At 57.4% G+C, this 17,693-nt stretch overlaps 2 protein-coding genes across 2 annotated transcripts; both read right to left on the minus strand.

The window, feature by feature from the left end:
* Positions 1 to 4,785: 4,785 nt before the first annotated feature.
* LOC308530479 (leukocyte-associated immunoglobulin-like receptor 2) lies at positions 4,786 to 10,380 on the minus strand. The gene is made up of 5 exons (XM_081107154.1): positions 9,992 to 10,380; positions 9,522 to 9,557; positions 7,181 to 7,501; positions 5,652 to 5,723; positions 4,786 to 5,514 (listed from the first exon to the last, which is right to left on the minus strand). The coding sequence occupies exons 1-5, from the start codon at positions 10,023 to 10,025 to the stop codon at positions 5,378 to 5,380; spliced, it is 600 nt and encodes a 199-aa protein (XP_080963280.1). The 5' UTR covers positions 10,026 to 10,380; the 3' UTR covers positions 4,786 to 5,377.
* Positions 10,381 to 12,052: 1,672 nt separating this feature from the next.
* Positions 12,053 to 17,456, minus strand: LOC308530481 (leukocyte-associated immunoglobulin-like receptor 2). The gene is made up of 4 exons (XM_081107157.1): positions 16,827 to 17,456; positions 16,378 to 16,413; positions 14,528 to 14,830; positions 12,053 to 12,785 (listed from the first exon to the last, which is right to left on the minus strand). The coding sequence occupies exons 1-4, from the start codon at positions 16,858 to 16,860 to the stop codon at positions 12,649 to 12,651; spliced, it is 510 nt and encodes a 169-aa protein (XP_080963283.1). The 5' UTR covers positions 16,861 to 17,456; the 3' UTR covers positions 12,053 to 12,648.
* Between the last annotated feature and the right edge of the window lie 237 nt (positions 17,457 to 17,693).

A 17,693-nucleotide genomic window follows, 5' to 3' on the forward strand; every position in this document is an offset into this window, starting at 1 on the left:
CCCATTCTACAGCATTCCCACTATCCCTACCCCCAGAGACCACTCGTCCCCACTCCAGGGGATTCAGTTCTCATCACTCCAAGGACTTCCCCGCGTGAACAAAGTTCTGGTGACATCGTGGGCTTTTCTCAGGGGGACATAGGAGGTGTCAGAGCAGGTGGGTCCCTGGGTACGTGCCCCTCCCCACGGCCACTTCTAGGGGGACAGACGGGCTGGGAGGGAGGCAGAGGATGAGGATGAGCAGGTCACTTGGTGGACAGGGAAGCTGTAACGGGAGAGGGTAGGAATGACCTGGCTGGGTCTGCAAGCAGCTGGGGGAGGTTGTGGGGACCAATGGGCTACAGGGCCCCATGGGAAGTCTAGTAGGGGTGGGGGCTGGGGTGGGGGTGGACACCAGCAAGACCTGCTCACAGACCCCAGTGTGTGAGGACCCCAGACTCCTGTGCACGTCCTCTGAACAGCACTCACTCAGGTTCCCTCTGCATTTCCCGTCACCCTCTCAGCCCATTTCCACTTCCTTGTGACTCAGGCACCTGAAACCCCAAGTGCCTAAACTGTGCTGGGCAGGGAGAGAGGGCTCTAGCCCTGAAACAGGAAGAAGGCATCCAAGTTACCAAACCCCATAGAGGCAGAGCTGGCCGAGCCCCAGCACTCATTCCCTCCTTCCTTCAGCCATAGCTTAGCTCCAATCTGTCCCTTTACAGATGCCTCCTTGTGCCACTGGCTCCACAAATAGGAGAAACACAGGAGGGTCCCTGCCTTCTTGGGGGAAGGGTAGAGGGAGCACAGGGTGAGGGGGAGTGTGCAAACCACAGCCACGCGCTGTGATACTCGCCCAGGATGAGTGTGGGAGGCTCAGGGTAAGTGTGGGAGGCTCAGGGCTGAGTGTGGGAGGCTCAATGGTGAGTGTGGGAGGCTCAGGGTGAGTGTGGGAGGCTCAGGGCGAGTGTGGGAGGCTCAGGGTGAGTGTGGGAGGATCAGGGTGAGTGTGGGATGCTCAGGGTGAGTGTGGGAGGCTCAGGGTGAGTGTGGGAGGCTCAGGGTGAGTGTGGGAGACTCAGAGTGAGTGTGGGAGGCTCAGGGTGAGTGTGGGAGGCTCAGGGTGAGTGTGGGAGGCTCAATGGTGAGTGTGGGAGGCTCAGGGTGAGGGTGGGAGGCTCAGGGTGAGTATGGGAGGCTCACGGTGAGTGTGGGAGGCTCAGGGCGAGTGTGGGAGGCTCAGGGTGAGTGTGGGAGGATCAGGGTGAGTGTGGGAGGCTCAGGGTGAGTGTGGGAGGCTCAGGGCGAGTGTGGGAGGCTCAGGGTGAGTGTGGGAGGATCAGGGTGAGTGTGGGATGCTCAGGGTGAGTGTGGGAGGCTCAGGGTGAGTGTGGGAGGCTCAGGGTGAGTGTGGGAGGCTCAATGGTGAGTGTGGGAGGCTCAGGGTGAGTGTGGGAGGCTCAGGGCGAGTGTGGGAGGCTCAGGGTGAGTGTGGGAGGCTCAGGGCTGAGTGTGGGAGGCTCAGGGTGAGTGTGGGATGCTCAGGGTGAGTGTGGGAGACTCAGGGTGAGTGTGGGAGGCTCAGGGTGAGTGTGGGAGACTCAGGGTGAGTGTGGGAGGCTCAGGGTGAGTGTGGGAGGCTCAGGGTGAGTGTGGCAGACCTGACCTCTCATCAGAGGCTGAGGGGGGAGGCCCTGAGCTGGGACCAGAGGGTCAGGTGGGAGTGAGCCAAGCCCAGCACAGTAGCCTCAGCCTGGGAGGAGGCCGAGGTCCAGCAGGAACATGGTGTGTGTGAAAGTAAAGAAAGGCTGGTTTCTGAAGGGAACTTAGCCAGAGGGCGTGAGAACAGACAGACCCAGACAAAGAGAGATGCTGGGGGTTCATTCCAGTTGAAGATACACCTGGAGGGGACTCTAAGGAAAAGCAATATTTTGCCTGAAAATGAAACTTTTATAAAAAACTGCATTTAAAAGGCGGACTCACTCGGCTGCATGTGGATCGTCTGGCCCAGGCAGAGCACTGCAAGGGAAGGTCTGGTGAGAACAACGCCCAGAACCCGTTTCCTCCCGTGCCGTCAATCAGGGGGCCTTCCTGGAGGCAGCCAGTAGGGCACGGAGAATATCCCAGGCTCCCTCCTCAGCATTCCCTCTGAGCACAATCCTGCTTCCTGCTCTGAGTTTCCAGGCAACCACCCCCCCCTCTTCCAATCAGGTCCTCGGTAGGAACCTGTCCCCACGCCCAGGCACCTGCTTCTAGGACTAACCCTCTCATGGTCACACTTAGGTCATGGCCAGAGCTGAGGGACCAGGCCCCAGGAAGGACCATGAGTCTCCTGGGCTGGAGTCAGAGGGAACAGGGATGTAGACGCCTCCCCCAGCTCCCACCCGCCTGGTCCCTGGGATGCGTTCCCTCCACCCAGGACTCACCGAGGCCCAGGAGGGTGGAGAGCCGGGGGCTCATGGCCAGCCTCTCCCAGTCTCCTCTGTCCTTGTCCACAGGGAGGAGGTGAGTCTGCCTGGTTGAGGGAGGACAGGGTCCAGTGAAGGTGCAGGGCGGCTTTAAAAGGATCGAGCCATGTGCGTCATTTCTGTGGTTTCTCATGAAGGGAAGCAGGTGCTCCAAACCCCAAATCTAGTTTCCCCTTTTTGGGTCCAGACAGGCCTTGTTGAAACTCTATGAAAAAGTAAATTTTAATTTTTTATGCAGCAATTTCTAGTGATATATGTCCTAACAAGGATCAACCTCTGAGCAGATGAAACCCACATGGTATTAAATCACAGCGATAGACAGACATAGACGATAGAGATAGATAGATAGATGATAGATAGATAGATAGATAGATAGATAGATAATAGATAGATAGATAGATAGATGATAGATAGATAGATAGATAGATAATAGATAGATAGATGATAGATAGATAGATAGATAGACAGATAGATGATAGATAGATAGATAGATAGACAGATAGATAGATAGATACATAGATAGATACATACATAGATAGATAGATGATAGATAGATAGATGATAGATTGATAGATAGATAGATAGATAGATAGATAGATAGATAGATAGATGATAGATAGATGATAGATAGATAGATGATAGATAGATAGATAGATAGATAGATAGATAGATCTTAGATAGCTGGGTACTCAGATACATAGATGTAGAAGTTGTTACACAAATACACAAATAGATAGTTACATAGATAAATACATAGATGCACACATGGATATAGAGATAGTTACAAAGGTACTTAGTTACAAAAATACATACCGGGTTACATAGATAGATGTACATGTTGTCAGATACATAATTATATAAATACAGAGAGTTGAGGAGATATTTAGATAGATACACAGATAGTTATATAAATACATCGATATCTAGATACCTAGCCATAGAGATAGATAGATACACAGATAATGAGATAGATACATAGTTCCATAGATAGATACAATGATAGATACTGAGACACATAGAAACACAGACAGACAGTACAGGCAGGGAAACTTTATGGCTTGTCATCTGGCCTTCAAAGCTGACTGTCCCCAAACCACACATTTCCTTTGTAAATGCATGAGTTTATCACCTGCAAACGGGAAACCATACACTCTCCTGACACCTCCATGCTGCTACTGGGGCAGCGCAGGGAGTGGAGGGGGACACTGGAAGGACTCAGCCCGCCCCCTCATGCTCTGCAGGGCAGGTGGCACCTGGCTCAGGCTCGATGACCTTGTACCTGTGCCCCTCTGTGCCCTGTGACCCTGAGCTGCCATCCGCACACTCCCCTGCCTCCCAGCTGCCTCTGGCTATTTCTAAACTGAAAGCCCCCAAATCCACGGAAGCAAAAGCACTGAAGAAAGAGTCATGCTGGTGGGCGGGGCTTCTGGGAAGGTTGAGTTTGCAAAGACCCAGATGGGTCTGGGCTGGTGGCTGGATTCCCGTCTGGATGCTGATGGGCCTTCATGGGTCCATTTACCATTTAGGGCACAGAACTCAGACACTGTCCTAGGGAAGGTGGTCCCATAGCCTCCCCCCTCACAACACTGAGGGACATCTTTGTGACCTCCCAGGGGAGGGGCCCCCCAGGAGGCGGAGACAGAGGAGAGTCAGGACCTGGAGGGAAAGGCCTGAGACTCCTCAGCTCCCAGCCCAGGGATGGCTGTGGAGGCTGCAGCCCCAGGCAGGGCCCAGGCAGAGCCGGGCCATCAGGAGGGCAATGGTGGCGGAGGGGAGGATGGGGAACTTCTCTAATAGTGTGAACGATACAGACAAGATCATCAGAAGGGGGAAAATTGTACTATCCAGGGGCATTTTGTCCATTCACCATCTTGTGCAAACATGGCTTCTACTTCATTTTACATTATGTTGACCACCCCCAACCCCCAAAAAGAAATGCTGTGCCCATTGTATCCGTGCAGGTCTGTCACAGACACAGGACCAACAGGCGTGTATGTACAGAGAGATGTCTGGGGCAGGATTGGCTCACACAATTCAGGAGTCTGGCAAGCACAAAATCTGCAGGGAGGGCTGGCGGCTAGAGACCAGGGGAGCTGCTGCTGCAGCTCAAGCCCCAGAAAGTTTTCCGAACAGAATCGAGTTCAGACCTGTTCTTTTCTGCCGCTGGGAGGAGGCCCACCCACCTGATGGAGGGCAGTTTGGTTCCCTCCCATGTCTTAGAGGCCCTGGGTGGGCCAGGCTGGGGATCATGGTGATACGCGGAACAGCGAGCTGAGGTTTGTTCACCCCCAGATTGTATCTAATGACCGTGAACAATGAAATCATGCACCACAAGATTGAAGCAAAAGTGGAAAATTTATTTCAAGCAGATTCAGACTCCCTGCATGGGGAGAAGACTCCGTCATGGCTGCCACTGAAGCCTGGTCTAGGGGTATGTATTTGCTACAAACCTGCTCTCTGTCGCCCCCTGTGGCCGCCTGATGGATTCTCTCAATTGTTCTTGCCCAGAAGCACAACTGAACCTTCCTGGTTCCTATGCCTCAGCTCACCTTCGTGTTGCAGCCCCTTCCTACTTTCCCATGCCTCCCCTCTGCATCTAAAATCATCCTGTTATTTATGCGTGGTTGGCTTCCGTGGTTAGGCTGGCTCACGTGGCCGTGTCTGCCCTGCCTCCGTTCCACCTGCCTTTGCTTCCCCTGGGGCACTGCCCTGTCTGCCTGCCTGTCAGTCAAGCTGAGTCCTCTCCATGGTCCTGGGAAGATGAGGGGATGAGGCCAAGCATCCTAACCCACGTGGGCCTGGGTGCTCTTGTCCTTGAATAACAGCGAGGGCGGCTCTGGGTCTCCTGGGCTCCAGCGTGATCCTCAGGCCTTCGGTGAGGTCCCTGCTGGGGCCCTGGGGTCTCCTCTCTCTGGGGGGCTCCCCTGTGTTTACTCCTGTGGTCCCTGTGGAGTCTTATGCTGGCTGTGCCCAGCTTCCACCAGAATCGCCACCAGGATCAGCAAGACCACGCCCGCCAGGCCCAAGCTGATGCTGTTCTCCACCCTGTAATCCCGGGAGGCGGGGCCTGGAAGCAGAGGGCAGGGGTCACTGACAGGTGGACAAGTCCCGGCCAGGCCAGGCCCTAGGAGGCTGGAGAGCCTTCTCAATGGGGGGGACCTGCCCCTCCCTCTCCACCCCTGTGCACACTCCCCGATGGCTGACCTGTCTGGGAGGCCGTGTCTGTGGGTGAAGGTGTCACTTCTGTGGGTGGGAGGGTGAGGGCAGGGCTTGTTGCTAGGAGACAGGAAGGGGTGACAGACGTCTCAGGCAGCTGCTGCCCTTCTCTGGACACTCTGCCTCCTGATTCTCAGAGGGTACTTCCCTCCATGGGGAGCACCCAGACACCCCCCTCCCCAGGAATACCTCCACCTGCAGCACCTCAGGAGCCCTAGGTGCACGTCCCCAGGTGCCACAGCCAGTCACCTAGAGGCCCCAGGGCGGGCCCAGCTGCAAAGAGCAAACCTGCATTTCATCAAACTCCAGCAAGGAGCAAGGGCGTCTCCCTCCTGGCTCTCAACCCACCAGGCGTGAACCGGTCTCTTGCTGTTGAAGTTATACATGTCACTACCCACCCCACCCTCCATGCGCCCCACCGTGAGAGAGGCAGAGCCCCTGTCCACGGCCACCCCACTGCCCACAGCCAAGCAGAGTCCGAGGAGGGGACGCCCAGGCTTTGGTCTCCCTCTCAGCCCACCTTTGGGGTGAGAGTTGAGGTCTCCAGGGTCTCCCGTGAAAGGGGCAGGGCATGCACTGAGCCCAAGGTCCACTTTGCCTGCCCCACTCACCTGGCCTTTCCCTGCCCACAGAGCCCTCACCTGGCCTCTTTCTCTGCTCCTCCCACTAGAGACAACGCCCCCGACACCCCCCACAAAGGGCACAGGGAGAGGAGGTCACTGGGGTGGCACTCTCTCTGCATACACTTGTCTGCGGGGCTGGCCACCTGTCAGAACGTCCCACCACAGGGCAGCTGGTCCTGGCCCAGGGACACACAGGGTGGGAGGTCCCTGATCCGGCCACAGGGTTACAGGGCCTGGACTCTGAGCTCACCTCACCCAGACACTGTGCCACCCACAGTCCCCCAGGGCAGGGAGGGTCACAGGGTCAGGATGAACTAGTGGACAACCCCAGGCCGATGCTCTGTCCACTGAGCCTCAACCCCGACCACCCTTCCTCTCTCCTTCCCTCCCTCCCTCCCTCCCCATGTCCTTGCTGGACCCTGACTGTAGTTCATCTCAGGGCCTGACCCAGTCGGGGGCAGCCTCATCCAAAAATTCCCCAAAGCACCGTGCAGCCCTGGTCATGCCTCCTGGACCATGCCACTTGCCCATGGAGGGTGGACCCCGGGGACACATTGCCTGGGCCCCACAAAGCCTGGCCAGGGAAAGGCAGGGCAACGCCATCCTGAGGGGAAGGACTCAGGCCCCTTGAAGGGGTCTGTGCCCACCTGGTGGCTGGAAGCTCAGGCCCCACCCAGCCCAGCAGGACAGCTCTGTGTCCCCTCTAATGCACGGCTCAGGGTCCAGGCAACCTTGGTGTCCAGATGGGGCCAGACTCCAGGGCCGTGAGCCAGGGGTGAAGGGCGAGGGTCCTGTAGGCAGAGGGAGGGGAGCCCCAGGACCTGGGTGAGCAGGAGGGCAGGGAGCAGAGGTTAGAGACGTGGCTAGGACAGGGTGCAGGGCCCTGGGACCCACCTGCGGGCAGAGTGGAGACGTCCTCCTCTGTCACCTGCAGCTGCAGGGGCTCACTGCGCTCCGACCAGCTGGACCGGGTGAAACAGAAGCAGCAGTAACTCCCAGCAGTGTCTTCACTCACCGCGGGGAAAAGGAATCTGGCCTCTGTCTCCTGCGAGCCATTTTGAAGCACCCTGCCCTGATAACCGTGCACACGTCTTCCATCCTTCTCCAGGCGGCATATGTCAGCCACAGCCGGACTCCGGCACACGAAGGTCACAGGCCGTCCCCGGGGGACCACGGGGCCTGGCTCGGCCCTGAGGGAGGGTTTGGGCAGGGCCCCTGGGAGGAAGCAGAGCAGGATCTCAGGCTCCATCATGAGGAAATCTCCACACCTCACACCTCCCGGGTTTTAAGCGAACACTTCATTGTTCTTAGCAAACTCACCGCAGCCCAATTCTAGACCATATGCGCTGACCCTTCCCCAAACCCCCTTCCCTTGCCCCTTAAGGAAACTGAGTCCTCATCACGCCACAGGACACAAGTTCTGGTAACATCGTGGGTTTTTCTCAGGGGGACACGGGAGATGTCAGAGCAGCCTGGGGACCCAGACATGTCCCCCTCCCCACATCCACTCTTCAGGGCCAACAGGGCTGGGAGGGAGGCAGAGAGTGAGGATGAGCAGGTCCCTCATGGAGACAGGGACGCAGGAGTCTGAGATGGTGGGAAGACCTTGGACAGGTCTGAAAGCAGCTGGGGGAGATTGTGGGTACCATTGGGGACTCAGGGCCTCATGGGAAGTCTAGTGGGGTTGGGAGTGGACACCAGGCTTGACCTGCTCACGGGACCCCAGTGGCTGAGGACCCCCGACTCCTGGGCACGTCCTCTGAGCAGCATTCACTCAGGTTCCCTCTGCATTTCCCGCCACCCTCTCAGCCCATTTCCACTTCCTTGTGGTTGAGGCTCCTGAAACCCCAAGTGTCTAAACTGGGCTGGGCAGGGAGAGAGGGCTCTCGCCCTGAAACAGGAAGAAGGCATCCAAGTTAGTCAATCCCTGATGGAGACAGAGCTGGCCGAGCCCTAGCACTCATTCCCTCCTTCCTTCAGCCACAGCTCAGCTCCCATCTCTCCCTTTACAGACCCCTCCTTGTGCCACTGGCTCCACAAATAGGAGAAACACAGGAGGGTCTCTGCCTTCTTGGGGGAAGGGTAGAGGGAGCACAGGGTGAGGGGTGGAGTGTGCAAACCACAGCCACGCAGTCTGATACTTGCCCAGGGCTGAGTGTGGGAGGCTGACTGCTGAGTGTGGGAGGCTCAGGGTGAGTGTGGGAGGCTGACTGCTGAGTGTGGGAGGCTCAGGGTGAGTGTGGGAGGCTCAGGGTGAGTGTGGGAGGCTGACTGCTGAGTGTGGGAGGCTCAGGGTGAGTGTGGGAGGCTCAGGGTGAGTGTGGGAGGCTGACTGCTGAGTGTGGGAGGCTCAGGGTGAGTGTGGGAGGCTCAGGGTGAGTGTGGGAGGCTCAGGCTGAGTGTGGGAGGCTGACTGCTGAGTGTGGGAGGCTCACGGTGAGTGTGGGAGGCTCAGGGTGAGTGTGGGAGGCTGACTGCTGAGTGTGGGAGGCTCAGGGTGAGTGTGGGAGGCTCAGGGTGAGTGTGGGAGGCTGACTGCTGAGTGTGGGAGGCTCAGGGTGAGTGTGGGAGGCTCAGGGTGAGCGTGGGAGGCTCAGGGTGAGTGTGGGAGGCTCAGGGTGAGCGTGGGAGGCTCAGGGTGAGTGTGGGAGGCCCAGGGTGAGTGAGGGAGGCTCAGGGTGAGTGAGGGAGGCTCAGGGTGAGTGTGGGAGGCTCAGGGTGAGTGAGGGAGGCTCAGGGTGAGTGAGGGAGGCTCAGGGAGAGGGTGGGAGGCTCACGTGAGTGTGGGAGGCTCAGGGTGAGTGAGGGAGGCTCAGGGTGAGTGTGGGAGGCTCAGGGTGAGTGAGGGAGGCTCAGGGTGAGTGTGGGAGGCTCAGGGTGAGTGAGGGAGGCTCAGGGTGAGGGTGGCAGACCTGACCTCTCATCAGAGGCAGAGGGGGGAGGCCCTGAGCTGGGACCAGAGGGTCAGGTGGGAATGAGCCAAGCCCAGCACAGGAGCCTCAGCCTGGGAGGAGGCCGGGGTCCAGCAGGAACAAGGTGTGTGTGAAAGTGAAGGAAAGGCTGGTTTCTGAAGGGAACGTAGCCAGAGGGCGTGAGAGCAGACAGAGCCAGACAAACAGAGAGGCTGGGGGCTCATTCTGTGTGAAGATACACCTGGAGAGGATGCTAAGGGAAATCAATATTTTGCCTGAAAATGAAACTTGTATGAAAAACTCCATTTAAAAGGAAAACTCACTCAGCTGCATGTGGATCGTCTGGCCCAGGCAGAGCACTGCAAGGGAAGGTCTGGTGAGAACAACGCCCAAAACCCAGTTCCTCCCCAACCTGCAATCAGGGGGCCTTGGTCTGCAATCAGGGGGCCTTCCTGGAGGCAACAGGCTGGGCATTGAGAATTTCCCAGGCTCCCCCTCGGCATTCTCTCTGAGCACAATCCTGCTTCCTGCTCTGAGTTTCCAGGCAGCCTCCCCCTCCCCCCCGCCTTCCAATCAGGTCCTCAGTCAGAACCTGTCCCCACGCCCAGGATCCTGCTTCTAGGACTGACCCTCCCATGGTCACACTTAGGTCAGGGCCAAAGCTAAAGGGCCAGACCCCCAGGAGAGACCATGAGTCTCCTAAACTGGAGTCAGACTGAGCAGGGATGTGGACGCCTCCCCCAGCTCCCACCCGCCTGGTCCCTGGGATGCGTTCCCTCCACCCAGGACTCACCGAGGCCCAGGAGGGTGGAGAGCCAGGGGCTCATGGCCAGCCTCTCCCAGTCTCCTCTGTCCTTGTCCACAGGGAGGAGGTGAGTCTGCCTGGGTGAGGGAGGACAGGGTCCTGCCGGTCAGTGAAGGTGCAGGGCGGCTTTAAAGGGGCTGTGTCATGTGCATCATTTCCGTGGTTTCTCATGAAAGGAGGCGGGTGCTCCTAACCCCAAATCCAGTTTCCTCTTTTGGGGTCCAGAGAGGCCTTGGTGAAACTCTATGAAAAAGTAAATTTCTAGTTTCTTCATGAAGCAGCTTCTAGTGAGATATGTCTTAACTAGGCTAAACCCATGACCTGATGAAACCCACATGGTGTTAATTCACCAAATAGACAGACATAGATGATAGATTATAGATAGATAGATAGATAGATAGATAGATAGATAGATAGATAGATAATAGATAGATGGAGATGGATAGATAGATCCTAGATAGATCCTGGATAGCTGGATACTCAGATACATAGATGTATAAGTTGTTACATAGATAAATACATAGATGGAAACATGGATATAAAAATAGTTACAATGATACTTAGATACATAAACAGATATGGGAAACATAGATATACAGATAGTAAGGTAGGTAATTATACAAGTTACAGTGTTGAATAGATATTTAGGCAGATACACAGATAGTTATGTAAATACATAGATATTTAGATACATAGTTCCATAGATAGAGATATAGATACAATGATAGATACTTAGATACATAGAAACATAGACAGACAGTACAGGCAGGGAAACTGAATGGCTCGCCTTCTGGCCTCACAAGCTGACTGTCCCCAAACCACACATTTCCTTCTGCAAATGCTTCAGTTTCTCAGTGCAAAGGGGAAACCATGAAACTCTCTGACACCTCCAAGCTGTTACTGGGGCAGCACAGGGAGCTGAACAAGACACTGGAAGGGCTCAGCCTGCTCCCCCCGCCCCCATGCTCCCCAGGGCAGGCAGCACCCGGCTCAGGCCCCATGCCCTTCCCTCTGTGCCCAGTGACCCTGGGCTGCCACCCGCACACGCCCCTGCCTCCCAGCTGCCTCTGGTTATTTCAGACTGAAAGCCCCCAAGTCCACAGGAGCAAATGCACTAAAGAAACAGTCATGTTGTCCACACATTGTTGGTGGGGGCTTCTGGGAAGGTTGAGTTTTCCCAGAACCACAGGGGTCCGGGCTGGTGGCTGGAATCTCACCTGGATGAAGATAGGCATTTGTGGGTCCATTTCAGGCCCAGAACACAGACAGTGTGACAAGGTAAGATGATCCCATAGCCTCCCACCTCAGGACTCCGAGGGGCATCCTTGTGACCTCCCAGGGGAGGGGCCCCCAGGAGGAGGAGACAGAGGAGAGTCAGGACCTGGAGGGAAAGGCCGGAGACTCCTCAGCTCCCAGCCCAGGGATGGCTGTGGAGGCTGCAGCCCCAGGCAGAGCCGGGCCTTCAGGAGGGCAATGGTGGGGGAGGGAGGATGGGGGAACTTCTCTAATAATGTCTATAATACAGACAAGACGATCAGAAGGGGGAAATGTGTACTATCCGGTGGCATTGTGTCCATTCACCATCTTGTGAGCCATTGCTTCTACTTCATTTTAAATTATTTTCATCACCGCCAATTCCCCAAAAGAAATGGGGTGCCCATGGTATCCGTGCAGGTCTGTCCCAGACACAGGACCAACAGGCGTGTATGCACAGAGGGATGTCTGGGGCAGGATCGGCTCACACAATCCAGGAGTCTGGCAAGTGCAAAATCTGCAGGGAGGGCTGGTGACTGGAGACCAGGGGAGCTGCTGCTGCAGCTCAAGCCCCAGCAAGTTATCCCAGCAGAATCCGGGTCAGTCCTGTTCTCTTCAGCCGCTGTGAGGAGGCCCACCCACCTGATGGAGGGCAATTTGCTTCCCTCCCATGTCTTAGAGGCCCTGGGTGGGCTGGGCTGGGGATCATGGTGATACACGGAACAGCAAATCCAGCATTCCTTCAAAGGATCGAGCCTCAGGAACCCTAAGAATAAAATCTCAGACCAGAAGATTGAAGCAAAATCATGGAAAATTTATTGCAAACACAGTAGGACTCCCTGCATGGGGAGACGACTCCCTCATGGCTGCCTCTGAAGCCTGGTCTAGGGGTACATAGTTGCTACAAACCTGCTCTCTGTCGCCCCCTGTGGCCGCCTGATGGATTCTCTCAATTGTTCTTGCCCAGAAGCAGACCTGACCCTTCCTGGTTCCTGTGCCTCAGCTCACCTTCCTGTTGCAGCCCCTTCCTAGTTTCACGTGTCTCCTCTCTGAGTCTAAATCGTCCTGTTATTTCTGCGTGGTTGGCTTCCGTGGTCAGGCTGGCTCACGTAGTCGTGTCTGCCCTGCCTCCGTTCCACCTGCCTTTGTTTCCCCTGGGGCACTGCCCTGTCTGCCTGCCTGTCAATCAAGCTGAGTCCTCTCAATGGTCCTGGGAAGATGAGGGGATGAGGCCAAGCATCCTAACCCACGTGGGCCTGGGTGCTCTTGTCCTTGAACAACAGCGGGAGCAGCTCTGGGTCTCCTGGGCTCCAGCGTGAGCCTCGGGCAGTCAGTGAGATCCCTGCTGGGGCCCTGGGGTCCCCTCTCACTGGGGGGGGGCTCCCTGGTGTTTACTTCTGTGGTCCCTGTGGGGACCGGCGCTGGCTGTGCCCAGCTTCCACCAGAATCGCCACCAGGATCAGCAACACCACGCCCGCCAGGCCCAAGCGGATGCTGTTCTCCACCCTGTAATCCCGGGAGGCGGGGCCTGGAAGCAGAGGGCAGAGGTCACTGACAGGTGGACACGACCCAGCCAGGCCAGGCCTTAGGAGGCTGGAGAGCCTTCTCAATGGGGGGGACCTGCCCCTCCCTCACCACCCCTGTGCACACTCCCTGATGGCTGAGCTGTCTGGGAGGCCGATTCAGTGGGTGGAGGTGTCACTTTTGTGGGTGGGAGGGTGAGGGCGGAGCGTGTTGATAGGAGACAGGAAGGGGTGACAGACGTCTCAGGCAGCTGCTCCCCTTCTCTGGACGACCTGCCTCCTGATTCCCACCAGGAACCTCCCTCCATGGGGAGCACCCAGGCCCGCCCCCCGCCCCCCAGGAATACCTCCACCTGCAGCACCTCAGGAGCCCTAGGTGCACGTCCCCAGGTGCCCCAGCCAGTCACCTAGAGGACCCAGGGCGGGCCCAGCTGCCAAATGCAAACCTGCATTTCATCAAACTGGTCTCTTGCTGTTGAGGATGTACATGTCACTGCCCTCTGTCTGTACCCCACTGTGAGAGAGGCAGAGCCCCTGCCCATGGCCACCCCACTGCCCACTGCCCATGGCCAGCCACTGCCCACAGCCACCCCACTGCCCACTGCCCAGCAGAGTCCGAGGAGGGGACGCCCAGGCTTTGGTCCCCTCCCGGCCCACGTTCAGGGTGAGAGTTGAGGTCTCCAGGGTCTCCCCTGAAAGGGGCAGGGCAGGCGCTGAGCCCAAGTTCCACTTTGCCTGCCCCACTCACCTGGCCCTTCCCCGCCCACAGAGCCTCACCTGACCTCTTTCTCTGCACCTCCCAGTATAGACGACACCCCCGAAACCCCCCAGAAAGGGCACAGGGAGAGGAGGACACTGGGGTGGCACCCTCTCTGCTTCCACTCTTCTGTGGGGCTGGTCACCCCTCAGAACGTCCTGCCACCCTCCCTACATTAGCACAGGGCACCTGGTCCTGACCCATGGACACACAGGGTGGGAGCCCCCTGACCCACCCACAGGGTCACAGGGCCTGGACTCAGCTCACCTCACCCAGCCACTGTGCCACCCACAGTGCCCCAGGGCAGGGAGGGTCACAGGGTCAGGATCAACTAGTGGACACCCCTAGGCCTGGTGGGTGGGGGCCACCACAGGGCATGTGCTCCCACCCATGGATGTCTGAGTCACAGCAGGATGAAGAGAGAGGAGAGAGAAGACACTTGGATTTAAAGGAAGAATTTTCCCTCCTTCCCTTCTTCCCACCCTCTCCAAGTCCTTGCTGGACCCTGACTCCAGTTCATCTCAGCGTCTGACCACACCAGGCCAGGGACAGCCTCATCCTAAAATGCCCCAAAGCACCATCCCACCCTGGTCAGGGACCCCATGGAGCACGGGACTTGCCCATGGAGGGGGGACCCCGGGGACACATTGCCTGGGCCCCCCTGAGCCTGGCCAGGGGAAAGGGCAGGGCACCGCCATCCTGAGGGGAAGGACTCAGGCCCCTTGAAGGGCTCTCTCCCCACCTGGTGGCTGGAAGCTCAGGCCCCACACAGCCCAGCAGGACAGCTCTGTGTCCCTCTGATGCGGGGCTCAGGGTCCAGGCCACCATGGTGTCCAGATGGGACCAGACTCCAGGGTCCTGAGCCAGGGGCGAAGGCTGCGGACCTTGTGTGCAGAGGGAGGGGAGCCCCAGGGCTGGGGGTGAGCAGGAGGGCAGGGAGCCCGAGGACAGAGACGGGGCTGGGACAGGGTGCAGGGCCCTGGGACCCACCTGAGGGCGGAGTGGGGTCCTCCTCTGTCACCTGCAGCTGCAGGGGCTCACTGTGCTCCGACCAGACCGACCCTTGATTATAGAGGCATTGATAACGCCCAGGAGTGCGTGCAGGGATGACGAATCTGGCCTCTTTCTTCCAAACTTGAGGCTCACTTCTCAGACCAGGGAATACAGGTCTTCGATCCTTCTCCAAGCGGAAGAACTCAGCCCAAACTGGGGAACTGCACACGAAGGTCACAGGCCGTCCCTGGGGGCCCACAGGGCCTGGCTCGGCCCTGAGGGAGGGTTTGGGCAGGGCCCCTGGAGGAAGCAGAGCAGGATCTCAGGCTCCATCATGAGGAAATGTCCACACCTCACACCTCCCGGGTTTTAAGCTGCAGCTCAGTGGTTCTTAGCAAACTCACAGAGCTGTGCAACCCTCACCACAGCCCAATTCTACACCATGTGCACCACCCCTTACCCCAGAGACCACCCATCTACCCCCTCCAGGAAACTGAATTCTCATCACTCCAGTAACTCCCCCACGTGACACGCGGTCGTGAGTCGTGATGACATTGCGGCCTTTTCTCAGGGGGAAACGGGAGGTGTCGGAACAGCCTGGGGCCCCGGGCACGTTGCCCTCCCCACAGCCACTTTCCAGGGGGACAGACAGGGCTGGAGGGAGGCAGAGGGTGAGGATGAGCAGGTCACTCTGGTGAGAGGGAGACAGGAGTCTGAGAGGGTGTTTCTGAGTGTCCCCAGCTTGGCTCAGCCAAACGGGAGCGTCTGCAATGGGCTCTAAGGGACAGAGTCTGAGCCCACAATGCCCCGGGGTCTGTTTCTTGGTGATTCCAGGAGACTCAAATGCAAAGCCCTCCCCGCAAGTCACTGCACTTAGCCGACTGCATTCCTCTTGCTGGGCTGGGTCTGCAGGCAGCTGGGAGAGATTGTGGGGAGCAATGGGAGAAGCAGTGCCCCATGGGAAGTCTAGTGGGGGTGGGAGTGTACAACAGCCCAGACCTGCTCACAGGACCCCAGTGGGTGGGGACCCCTGATTCCTGGGCACGTCCTCTGACCAGCACTCACTCAGGTTCCCTCTGCATTTCCCGCCTTCCTTTCAGCCCATTTCCACTTCCTTGTGATTGAGGCACCTGAAACCCCAAGTGTCTAAACTGGGCTGGGCAGGGGAAGAGGGCTCTAGCCCTGAAACAGGAAGAAGGCATCCAAGTTACTCAATCCCCATAGAGGCAGAGCTGGCCGAGCCCCAGCACTGAGTATGGGAGGCTCAGGGTGAGTGTGGGAGGCTCAGGGTGAGTGTGGGAGACTCAGGGTGAGTGTGGGAGGCTCAGGGTGAGTGTGGGAGGCTCAGGGTGAGTGTGGGAGACTCAGGGTGAGTGTGGGAGGCTCAGGGTGAGTGTGGGAGACTCAGGGTGAGTGTGGGATGCTCAGGGTGAGTGAGGGAGGCTCAGGGTGAGTGTGGGAGGCTCAGGGTGAGTGTGGGAGGTTTAGGGTGAGTGTGGGGGGCTCAGGGTGAGGGTGGCAGACCTGACCTCTCATCAGAGGCTGAGGGGGGAGGCCCTGAGCTGGGACCAGAGGGTCAGGTGGGAATGAGCCAAGCCCAGCACAGGAGCCTCAGCCTGGGAGGAGGCCGGGGTCCAACAGGAACAAGGTGTGTGTGAAAGTGAAGGAAAGGCTGGTTTCTGAAGGGAACTTGGCCAGAGGTCGTGAGAACAGACAGAGCCAGACAAACAGAGAGGCTGGGGGCTCATTCCAGCTGAAGATACACCTGGAGAGGATGCTAAGGGAAATCAATATTTTGCCTGAAAATGAAACTTGTATGAAAAACTGCATTTAAAAGGTGGACTCACTCGGCTGCATGTGGATCGTCTGGCCCAGGCAGAGCACTGCAAGGGAAGGTCTGGTGAGAACAACGCCCAGCACCCGGTCCTCCCCAACCTGCAATCAGGGGGCCTTCCTGGAGGCAACAGGCTGGGTACTGAGAATTTCCCAGGCTCCCCCCTCGGCATTCTCTCTGAGCACAGTCCTGCTTCCTGCTCTGAGTTTCCAGGCAGCCCCCGCCCCCTCCCGCTCTTCCAATCAGGTCCTCAGTCAGAACCTGTCCCCACGCCCAGGCACCTGCTTCTAGGACTGACCCTCCCATGGTCACACTTAGGTCGGGGCCAAAGCTAAGGGGCCAGGCCCCCAGGAGGGACCATGAGTCTCCTAAACTGGAGTCAGACGGAGCAGGGATGTAGACGCCTCCCCCAGCTCCCAGCCCCTCGGTCCCTGGGATGCGGTCCCTCCATCCAGGACTCACCGAGGCCCAGGAGGGTGGAGAGCCGGGGGCTCATGGCCAGCCTCTCCCAGTCTCCTCTGTCCTTGTCCTCGCGGAGGAGGTGGGTCTGCCTGGGTGAGGGACGACAGGGTCCTGCAGGTCAGTGAAGGTGTAGGGCGGCTTTAAAGGGGCCGAGTCATTTGCGTCATTTCCGTGGTTTCTCATAAAGGGAGGTGGGGTGCTTCTTGCCCCAAATCTAGTTTCCCCTTTTTTGGTCCAGAGAGGCCTTGGTGAAACTCTATGAAAAACTAAATTTATAGTTTTTTCATGAAGCAGCTTCTAGTGAGATATGTCCTAACCAGGCTAAACTGATGACCAGATGAAACCCACATGGTGTTAATTCACCAAATAGACAGACATAGATAATAGATAATGATAGATAGATAGATATAAATAGATAGCCCAGCGATGGCTGCGGAGGCTCCAGCCCCAGACAGGCCCCAGGCAGAGCTGGGCCATCAGGAGGGCAATGGTGGGAGGGGAGGATGGGGAACTTCTCTAATAGTGTCAACAATACAGACACGATCAGCAGAAGGGGAAATGTGTACTAACCAGTGGCATTGTGTCCATTCACCGTCTTGTGCAACCATTGCTTCTACTTCATTTTAAATTACTTTCATCACCCCCAAACCCCAAAAGAAATGCTGTGCCCATTGTATCCTTGCAGGTCTGTCACAGGCACAGGACCAATAGGCGTGTATGTACAGAGAGATGTCTGGGGCAGGATTGGCTCACACAATCCAGGAGTCTGGCAAGTGCAAAATCTGCAGGGAGGGCTGGTGGCTGGAGACCAGGGGAGCTGCTGCTGCAGCTCATGCCCCAGGGAGCCAGCCCCCAGCATCCAGGGTC

The sequence above is a fragment of the Myotis nattereri genome (assembly GCF_964212035.1).
Source record: "Myotis nattereri genome assembly, chromosome: 15".
NCBI lineage: Eukaryota > Metazoa > Chordata > Mammalia > Chiroptera > Vespertilionidae > Myotis > Myotis nattereri.